This window comes from Phocoena sinus, chromosome 5 (genome assembly GCF_008692025.1).
Source record: "Phocoena sinus isolate mPhoSin1 chromosome 5, mPhoSin1.pri, whole genome shotgun sequence".
NCBI classification, from domain to species: Eukaryota; Metazoa; Chordata; class Mammalia; order Artiodactyla; family Phocoenidae; genus Phocoena; species Phocoena sinus.
The window spans coordinates 119,498,949-119,510,571 of NC_045767.1; the positions used below are offsets into that span (position 1 = coordinate 119,498,949).

The 11,623-nt window shown below is 35.5% G+C and overlaps 1 protein-coding gene across 1 annotated transcript; it reads right to left on the reverse strand.

Annotated features, from left to right (window-relative positions):
• Positions 1-276: 276 nt before the first annotated feature.
• Positions 277-11,615, reverse strand: CISD2 (CDGSH iron sulfur domain 2). The gene is made up of 3 exons (XM_032632463.1): positions 11,406-11,615; positions 2,646-2,860; positions 277-1,005 (listed from the first exon to the last, which is right to left on the reverse strand). Exons 1-3 carry the CDS (start codon positions 11,506-11,508, stop codon positions 916-918), a joined length of 408 nt encoding a protein of 135 aa, XP_032488354.1. The 5' UTR covers positions 11,509-11,615; the 3' UTR covers positions 277-915.
• Between the last annotated feature and the right edge of the window lie 8 nt (positions 11,616-11,623).

The window sequence follows — 11,623 nt, forward strand, 5'->3', positions numbered from 1 at the left end:
AAGATTCTCCAGTAAGTTTATTTTGCAAGCCTTTTGTATTTTATGTTTGATTGGTATACACTGGAATAAAGAGAAAAATGTTCATATAGACTCAGTTTTGAACACTGAACTGTTATCATCTTAAGATAAATTCAGATTTACTTTATTTTTAATTGACCTTCAAATTGCAGCAGCTCACGAGGTTTAGCTGTTAAGTGTTCTTGCCACCCCACCCTGTCACTGAGTCAGACATACACACCACACATGTAAACAGACACAAACAAGTCTTTTATAAAGTAAACAAGTCTTTTATAATGTAAATAATCATTCCTTGTTGAAACTTTTTATACCCAGTTCCTGTCTTTTCTGAAATTGGGATATTCATATTTATAGAGAACAATATTTATAAAGTAAAGAGTTTCTCTTTGAAAACTCAAGCAATTCTTGACAGCAATAGTTTTCTTTTTGATCTAAAAAGCATGGAATACGGAAGGCCAAAAGGGGAAAAATCACTTCAAATGATCAAAACAGAAGAGCACTAAAAAATAATATATTTAATAATGTAGAGAGAAATTTTTAAAGTACAGTTTCTTTTTAAAATATTGACATTCAAACAAACAGCTTTGGACTCACTGTCAAAAGCTTTCTCAATTAAAATTTAAACATGTTGGTTTTATTGTAGGAAGATACATTAATTCTTTGAAGTCAGAATGAAAGGGTTGTACAATTTAATTTTTATATAAATGACTGTTTGAATATACAAAGTATCAAATATAAACAGTAGTGTAACAAGAAAATAAATTGGCAGAAATAATTATTCAACCAGTAGCAATAATTAAGACCACCATTTGAAAGATCTTCTATAAACAAAGAATGGAAAAATACTGTTATAAGTTTTTACAGCACACAATTGAATTCCATTCTAATTCATTACTATTATACTTCCTTCTTCTTCAGTATTAGTGGACCCACATTATCTCCTGTCAATTCATTGTGTTTATTATGTGAGCCATCACAGGCAGGAAACTAAAAAGGAAAAAAATTACAAGTGTTATTCTTTAAATGATTCAATAAATAGAAATATTTGTGACGTGATCTTATAAAGAAAAGGCCATTACTTTGGGGGGAGAAACACATCAGATAGCTTTCCTGAGTAACAGATATATTCTCTATCTAACCTAACTACATTCCAATACTACAGCAAATCTAACAAATTTAAGTATTTAATTATTTGGTAGATTTTAAATAAAAAGCTTTGGATGATTCCAAACAAGCCAATACAATAGTTATAAAAGGACATCAAAATAAGCTCTTATTTTCTATAAAGCTCTAAATCTGAGCTCACCTCATTACTTATTTTAAATTTTAAAAGGACGTAATTTAAATTCAAAATAAATTATTTCATAACGTTTTCTTACTATAAAACTCATGCACACTGTAACACTTAAAAAATACTTTAAAAATATTTTTTAAAACTTACTCATAGGTAACAATAATTAACATTCTGGTGTATTTTTTCCTCTGTATTTCCTGTGTACTCATTTTTTTTAAGCAAAATTGAGATCATACTGTAATACGCTTTTCTAGCTTATATTACATCATGCTCCCATGTTATTAAATATTCTTTAAAAAACATGGCTTTTCATAGCTTCCTAATATCCCATCACTTGTATTATACCATAGTTTAACCATTCCTCTATTATCAGATATCTAGACTGTTTCTAAGATTTTGTTATTACAAAGGATGCGATGATGAGCATTATTGTATTTAAAGCCTCAAATAGCCTACGATCAAACTAGATCTCATCAACTACTTATAATTTATCACTCCACACTCCTCCTTTTTTTGGTTTATTATTTTTAATTGAGGTATAGTTGCTTAACAATGTTGTGTTAATTACTACTGTACAGCAAAGTGATTCAGTTATACACATATATACATTCTTTTCTTAAAAAATATTCTTTTCCATTATGGTTTACCATAGGATATTGAATAGTTCTCTGTGCTGTACAGTAGGACCTTGTTGTTTAGCCATCCTATATACACTAGTTTGCATCTGCTGACCCCAACCATCCACTCTACCCCTCCCCCAACCCCTTCCCCACTGGCAAGCACCAGTCTGTTCTCTATGTCTGTGATTCTGTTTCTGCTTCATTGATAGGTTCATTTGTGTCATAGTTTAGATTCCACATATAAGTAATATCATACTGTATCAATATCTGTATTTCTCTGACTTACTTCACTTAGTAAGATAATCTCTAGTTGCATCCATCAAACTCACTTTTAATTTCCACATTAAAAATCATCCGTAATTATACTTACCATTTACTAACTCATACTACATACAAGGCACTGTACATACATCGTCTCACTAAATCCTCAAAAATTTCTGTGATATTAATATATTATCAGATTTTAAAACACCTGACGATCAGAGTAATAAAGATTAAGTAATTTGCCCAACCAAGTTTCTGTGCTGGTCTAACTTTTCTAATGTAGGAAATATAGTGATCATTAAGAGGCGACCTTTAATTTAGAGTAGACTTTCAGTGCTGAATACTATGAAAAAAATACCTAATCTCACAGGACCACAGAACTGGGGATTTAAGAAGCAAAACCATTTTAACTGCACAAATTTTAGTGGACATGTAAATGGACATCTTACCGTCTTAGAACGCCAACACCTACAATAAGCTGCTTTAGTAAGACACAAATCTTCAATGTTTATCTCATTCACCACTTTGGGATTTTCCTTTTGTATTTTAAGATTAATCAAGCTATCCTTCTGTTGCTTTTTCTTCGGGAGAAATGGACGAACCGCAAGGTAGCCAAGTAGTGCAAGTACACCAAGGAAAGGCAATAACCGAAGCCATTCTGAAACTAAACATGTACAGATTTGTTAAAGTCTGCGTGCTCCTGTAATAGAACTCAAATAGGGATGGATTGGGAGATTGGGATTGACATGTACACTGCCATGTTTAAAACAGATGACCAACAAGGACCTACTGTAAAAACAAAAAATAAAAATTAAAAAAAGGAACTTAAACAGCATGTCTCATCTTTGAGCTTATTCTTTATCTATTCTTCACTTCTCACTTTAATTTCTTAACTATCTAACTTATCTGTAAAACTGTGAATAAGGCACCTATACCTAGGACCACCTTATTTTATTTGTGGGTTGACTTGAGACTTTTGAAACTGGAAAACAAAATTTTCAGAAATGGGTCCTCTACCAAATATCCTATCATTATCCTCACTAAGTATATTTGTGTTTAGTTTTATTTCAGGAATTATGATCACCATAATTATAAACTAAATTCAATGTGATATATTTTATAGGTTTAGAAAACATTTCCACCATGTCTAAAATCATACAACAGAATATCCCGTAATAGCTTACCACTGATTTATAATTTCAGAAAGAACACGTCTTCAATGCTTTAATTTACATTTTTTGGTAAGGCATAGTGATTCCTAAAGAAATACCTAAATGTTGTGTAAAAGCTATTTTAAAGAGCTAGTCGAAATTTTCACATCCTGAATATTCTCATTAGATACATCTTATTCTTTAAGTGTTCATGAAAGCCTTCTGTAGTACTCAGCACTGTCTTAGGGGGATAGGGAATATAAGTGATATAAATGAAATTTATATCACTTATAAATGATATAAGTTTCTCCTACGCCTGCAGAGACAAACACACCAGGAAGCCAAGATAACTGTCTCAGCATGCATTTATCAAATGTTGGCTAGTACCCTGCCTCTGCTGGGCTCTGCAGGGAATCCTTTGCCTTTAAAGAGTTATCACCTGTCATCCTTCACTGAATGCTAACCTGATATCTTGCTAATAAACACTATGTAGAAATAGCTTAGTGGAGAAAAAGAAAAATTGAACGTCATGTGCTAAGGCATACTAATAAATATTAATGATAAATGAACAGACTATGCTAAGAGTGCAACTGTATTACCTCGTTTAACACTGTGTTAGTTTAAACAACTGTATTTGGTAGGCACCATTATTATTCCCATTTTTCATGTGCGTAAACTGTAGCTTAAGCAGGTTTAGTCCAGGACAGTAAGCGCAAAGCCTGTCCTCAATCACTATGAATGAAATTCAACAGATCTAAACGTTTTTGTTTTTTTTTTTTTTGCGGTACGCGGGCCTCTCACTGTTGTAGCCTCTCCCGTTGCGGAGCACAGGCTCCGGACGCGCAGGCTCAGCGGCATGTGGGATCTTCCCGGACCGGGGAACGAACCCGTGTCCCCTGCATCGGCAGGTGGACTCTCAAGCACTGCGCCACCAGGGAAGCCCCCAGATCTACACTTTTATCTGTTCTTCTCTCAGTAAAACTACTCAAAGACTGGCTTAATATTAACTCTTCCAAAATGAAATTATTTTTGATACAACACCACGCCAAAGGTTTGTTATGAGTTGTGGACGAATCAACCTATTTATGTATGAATAGCACCTGTAAGAGTGTCTGGCACAGAGAGGATACACAATAAATGGTAGTTTTTATTAAGATTATGGAGATTGGAGCAACTCCCCTGAAAAAAATCTTTTGCTAACTAAACCTGACAATGTCATATAGTAGAAATCTTCGGGGATATAATCTTTTAGTCACCAGAATGAAATTCTGTAACGGTAAGATCCTGCCAGTCAAGCTGGCTGTTCTATTCTCATAACAAGAGTGGAAAGACTCCACAGAAATCTTTTTTTTTTTTTTTTTTTTCGGTACGCTGGCCTCCCACCGCTGTGGCCTCTCTTGTCGCAGAGTACAGGCTCCGGACGCGCAGGCTCAGCGGCCATGGCTCCCGGGCCCAGCCGCTCCGCGGCATGTGGGATCCTCCTGGACCGGGGCACAAACCCGTGTCCCCTGCAACGGCAAGCGGATTCCCAACCACTGCGCCACCAGGGAAGCCCCACATAAATCTTTTGAATGAATTAAAATTCTGGAAATGACAAAGAACTGTTTCTTGTGGGGGAGGGGTCTACCTACAGATCTGTGCTGTCCAATACAGTAACCACTAGCCACACTGTTTTGATTTGTACCCAGGATTCTGTTTTACTCAGGTATGGTAAGATGACAGACATGGAGACAACTGCCTTGAAAGAAAAGTTTACTTACAATTCCCAAGAGGAGGGGGCACACCGTGCCACCCAGGACCACATGGGGAAGTACGAGGCTTGGTCACAGGCAGAAGGTAAAAGGGCACAAGCTTTTATTGTGGTTTCTACAGAAAAGGCAAGGTAGGGCAGAGTAAACATTTAGGATTGGCTGGCTTGAATAATTTCAGTGGGCTCTGGGCTATAGGGGTGGTCCCTAGTTGTCTCATATCTGGCCCTGGGTGATTTAGGGCAGGGGAAATACTGGCTTGGTAAGTGAGAGTTAGATAAAGGAAGTGGTTGGAGTGTAGGCTTTGGATTGGTTGGTTTGCATATGAAAAGTATGCTCATAGGCAAGTAGTTTACTATCTCCTGGCATTAGCCAGTCCTTGGAGGGGGCAAGTTCTCCCTGGCCAGCAAGGCCCCCAAGTTGTCCGAGTATCATAAAATATAGAAAATAAAAAACACAATTAATACACATGTGGCTATTTAAATAAATTAAGTAAAATTCAGAAGTCAGTTTCTAAGACATACCAGTCACATTTCAGCAGCTCAAGGGCTACATGTGGCTAGTGGTTACCATATTTGACAGCAGAGAACATTTCTATCACAGAAAGGCTTCTGGATAGTGCTGCTATAGACCACTGTTCCTATAAAGTACCAACTCTATAACATGGCAAGGCTACTTTTGACAGTTTCAATTCCCACAAATATCCCATCCCTCATGTACTTGAAGCCAGCCAAAGCTACTTATTACCTAGTGAAAGGCTTCCTGTGTCCTTTGCATAAGGAATTCCTTCTGTCTGCCATGCCTTTCTATCTGTGGCCTGACTCATGTGGACCATTTAAAACAGGTGTCAAATATGCCTCCTCCAGAAATATTTCCCAAAGCAAAATTAATCACTCCCTCCTTTGTTTCCAAGCCCCTTTTCCGAAGTTTCTTTTATCATACTACTGCTATCTGTTTATAAAGTTGATTCTTCCACGAGCCTGTAGGAAAAGGAGCTGTGTACTACTCTTCCTGGCACAAAGTATATACCTCATAAATGTTAAATGAGTGACTTAATGAATGCAGAGCATAAATGTCAGTCCCTTTCTCACTCACCATATTGTACTGTAATTATTTATTTATACTTATTTTCTAGATCAGGCAATAAATATCTTAGATTGTTATTGGCCCCAACATCCAGTATAGTATCTTGAAACAGTACTTATTCAATACATGTTTTTTGAATGTAGAATAACATTAAGTATTATTATGTATACTACAAAATTAAAAAGTCACGAGAGGTTAAGTGACTCAAAGTAAAAAAGTAAATGAATGAGAATGTAAAGATGAAAACATTAACTTAGATTCTTAAGTTTAGCATTTCCTGGCTTAACCCACAAATCTCAGGGAATAAATGGTATTAATACTGTTTTAAAATCTACTTCAGAAAACATTGTCCTTCCACACTTAATTCCTTGGTAAAACACTACTCTATAGTAATACAGTGATGAAAGGTACTATTATTTCCTACAACAAAGTAACAATTTATACAAGTCTTGTTTAATAAAATCTACTTTTTAAAGATGACAAACTTCAATTTAACTACAGAAAAGATAATAAAGGAAAATAATGCAGTCTGAAAAGCTCAATTAAATCATTTTAAGTACATTTATTAAGGCTGATTTTTGATGAATAAATATCAAATACAGAAAAATCAAACAAGAAATTAAAGAAACAACCTTTAAGATTGGCTATTTCCTATGAACCTGTCTGATATATATTGAGCTACTGCAGATATATTAGGTACTGTGAAGGGAAATCTATTACCTACTAACTGTTAGGTATAATGTATATTTTGTACAGTACACTTTTAAATTGTTTTAGGATTATCAGAAATAGCATTTATTTTACAAAATTTGAAAATTTAGAAAAGTTGTAAAAAACAAAATAACTTTTAATCCCACCATTCAAGAGTTGGTAACATTTTGTTGTATTTCTATTTTGCTGTATTTTTCTTCCTTTTTAAAAAGGTTGCATATAATGATACTATAAAAATAATACTGGCAACTTGACTGCTGATAATTTCATAACTTTTTTTTATGTATCATTATGGGTAAAACATAGAAATGACTTCATTTCTGAACTACAGAAAAATGAAAGTAAAATATTTTTAATGGATGGCATTACTATTACCACTTAAAACCTAATATACACTATTCAGGACCAAAGGGTCAATAAAATGAAATTAATAATCAATTTTAAAATCTTTTTTCCACTCACGACTATAAATACAACAGTGTCCCAGTATTTAGAGCACTGCCTGGCCCATAGTAAGTGCTCAATAAATACTTGATGACTTCAGGAATTCTAAATTGCAGAGTGGTTACATGGAAGAAAATGTTTTAATGACATCAAAATTGTTCTCCACAAAGGCTAGTATAATTTTTAATTACACTGACTTTTAAATACAGTTGGTCTACCTAGGAAAAGGGGAAAAAACTTTTACAACTTACAGTAACTATGTAAATATTTTCCCAAATTCTCAAAAATAAAAGTTTTCTGAAATAAAATTCTTCAATCTTTCAGAAATAACCTTTATTATTTACATGTTAATAAATGCAACTCTTTAGTTTGAACTTAATGATTTATTACCCTTTCTTATTAAGAAAACTCACATTTTGTTCTATTTGTTTAAAAAAACAATTGAGGTAAGTTTACATACAATAAACAGATCTTAGGTGTTTAGCTCTGAGCTGTGACAATTAAATACACCCTTGTAGCCTCCACTGAAAATGTGTAAAAATATGTAAAATATTTCCATCACCCCAGAAAGTATTCTCCTGTCCCCTTCTAGTCTATCTCCCCACCACTGATTCCTATACCCGAAGGTTTTTTCACTAAATATAAAATTTTTGAGATTCATCCAGTGATTAATTTGTTCCTTTTTATTACTAATCAGTATTCCACTCTATGAATATACCATAATTCCTTTATCCACTCTCCTGTTGCTAGGTACTTAGGTTGCTTACAGTTTGGGATTATCATAAATAAGGCTGCTATGAACATGCTTTCAACTCTGTTCCATTTCTTAAATTCTTTGCTCAAAATTGGCCCTTTCTAGAGCTAATGCCCTTGAAGCATCAGCTCTGACATGTTTGTGTTACTCTGGGAAAAATATTATTATAGTCTTAGGATTCATTGCTTTGTCTTTAGGAGCAAAACCATTACGTTTCAAAGCAGCTACCTAGTTTAAGTGGGGTAGAACTACTATATTCAAAGTTTCATAGCTAGCTTTTAAATCTAGATATAAACTTTTCTGACTTTTGAATGGGAAGTTTTGTTATTCTATTTTAAAAGTTTATATGACAGGGAAAGCTTTTTTAAAAGTCAATGTATTTGAGTACATTATACTTCCAAAGGGCAGAATTACACTAATTTACCTTAAAAGCCTCACTCTTAACAATGTAACCTAAACATAGATAGATAAGGCATTTCTGATAGATAAGGACTATCTATAAATACTGTATAGTAATTAAGGATCTTCAAGTGTTTACTAAGAATGCAGAGTCATCGTGAGAGAGTCCATTGCTTTTAAAAAACCACTGGGTCTAAACAGGGAAGGAAAAACAGGCAACAATAATGAGAACTGAAACTTTTTTTTTGTTCTAATTGTCATAGATAGAAAATGAAAATATTTTTGGTCCGGTAGACATTTTAAACAATTATATTGAAAAGTTATCTTCCAGGTTTTAATTTCAGCAAAAAAAAAAAAAGTCTAAGATGGATTCTACAAGAAGTTCATTCAAGAGAGCCAAATGTCATTAGCTATTACCATCTAATCAGGAGGCGAAACCCAGAGAGGAAATTGGTCATTGCAATTTTTCTTTCATAATGCTCCCAAACAGATTCTGCAACGGTTATATTCTCATTATCCAGTGCCAAACAGACTATCTCATTTTTCTCATAAAGTAGTTATTACAAATATGTTAACGTTTCCTAAATAAATGGACATTACAATGAGAACTAAATTGTCCCATCGTAATGGGACTTAAGTTAAATATGCACTATAAAGATATTTATCAGAGTTGTCATTATTTCTGAGAATTGGTCTTCACATTAACTATTTAATAGCTTTAAAGAAGAAACTACTATAAATTATTGATTCAAGAGGGAAAAGGTTTAGGTTGAGTTTCCTTAATGCCTTTAAGGAATTAGGAATCCCTGAGAAGAAAGACAGTAGGAATCCCTGAGAAGAAAAAAAAAAAAGGTTTGAAAATCTTCTAATCACTAAATCAAATATCGTACTTTCCAATCTGCTTCAACTATACTGTTTACAGAAAACTGAAATGAATATAAAACCTGCTACAATCAGAATCAACACACATAATTCAGGTTTAACTGGACTGAGGTGGGAGCAAGGGGACTTTTTTCTTTCTTGACTATTAAAAACTCAGCTGTTAATTTATGCGAATATTTAAGGTAAGTTGGCAACTGGGAACAAATGTCACAAAATGATCATATCCTTTTGACCTGGTATTACCATTTAGTGAATATATTCAAGGGTATAATTCAAAGAAGGAAAAAATAACAATTGGTACAGAGCTACTTACCACTGAACATTATGAATAAAATATATATATAAAAACATTCCAAATTTCCAGCTGCAGGGGAATGGTTAGGCCTACTGTGATGCTAATCTATAATAAGATTATATACATACGTAGTTGTTAGAACAAGATAAGGAATACATTAAAATATGTAAAGTACTTCAGTAAAAGAAATGATAAGGGGAGAAAAAGGCAAATTTTTACATAATTGCTGCAATCTACCGGAATAAACTAGTAAAATCAACAGAAGACTTTGATGTTTACAAACACGTGATTTGAAAGTTTTTTCATTTTGTTACTTTTATGTTGTTCCTATGTTTAGATTTCTTTTTAATGTTTATTACTCAGTTACCACTCTTTCTATTCAATTACATGCTTTCTATCAAACCCCTTAACATCTAAAAGTGTTAAAAATCTCACAATCCATTTGTCAAGAGCCAATGTCTATGACCATTATGCAAAGAATCTCTAGATTTAGAACAGTCATCTAGTTTATCACATTTTATTTAATCTATCCACCTCCAGACACTGCTTTTTTTTTTTTTTAAATCTCTGAGAGGGGATAGCTCTCAAAGCACCATTTGTTTGGTAAAGTATTCTCTAATTAAAGAAAAAAAATTTCTTGAACATGGAGCTAAAATCCATGTTCGAATAACTATCACTAATTTGGCCCTAGTTCTGTCTTTTGGTCTACACAGAATAAATCTTATTTTTCTTCCGCTGGTCAGCCTTCCAAATACTGTATTTTAAGTCAGCTACCATAGATCTCCAGACTGCTCCAAGCTAAGCAGCCCTATTTACCTCAGAATTATCTTAATTCATGTTTACATACCCTGGTAGTCAGGACATATGAATTCAATGTTTGCTTTATTAATATGGCTTTTCCCCCCCTCATCATCCTAATCAGTCCCTGTGTCTGGTTCACCAATATCCCAACTTACATTGTAAAGCTCAGAACCCAACAAAATCTTCCAAGTGTTGACTGCATTCTGGAAATTTTCATCCTTTAGATGTGAAATCCCGAGTTCTGGGTTCTATTTTGTAAAGGAGGGAACTTAAGTACAGAATGTTACATATATTCATTAAATTTCATTTTCTAATTTTTGGTCCATCATACTAGCAAAGGTATCTTTCTTTCAACTCCAGGAAACTAAATTGCCTCCAGGCCCGTAGTAATGGAGGTGACCTCAAATGACCCCATGATAGGTCAACTCTCTCCTATAGGATTGGAGTTTATTTTCTAATTTTGCTGCTAAATAAAACAGCAATACATATTATGTGCATTTCTGTGTTTCTCTCCCACACAGTCACACCACACGATGTGGGTAAAACCCAGCCAAGAGCTGGGACAGTCTGATACACAGTGCCTTAGATAACGATGACTTACCCTGCTTTAAACAGGCACACTGCAGGGAGCGATGGAGATGAAAGAGATGGGCCCGTTCCCAACTCAGCACCTTCTTTGCAAAAACCTGGTCTCTCGCCACGTAAAGACACTGGCAACAGCCACGAGGATAAGCACCCCGGGCCGCCAAGTACCGAGAAGTGGCCTCACACACGCTCCCAGGCAGCAGCGCCGGCTCACAGGGGCGCAGACTCACCGGGTCACGAGCCATCCGCCAAGCTCCGCCCCGCCCCTCGGCCCGAGGGTTTTTAGATGCCCGCCCCCACCCTCCGCCTTGCGAAGCTTACAAGGATGGCGACTGGCTGAAGGCAAAGATTACCTGTGAGCTGGGCGAACCCGGTAATGCTCTCGGGGACTGGGAGCCGCTTAAGATACGCGGGGAGCTGCACCTTCACGATGCGGGCCACGCTCTCCAGCACCATCCTGGCCAGCGGCGTCCGCTCCTCGCCCGACCCCCGCCGCTCTCCGGCCGAGCTGCCGCGCCTGCGCCGAGAGCGGAAGCGGCCGGCGGGCGCTTGCAGCCTGGACCGGGCGGGG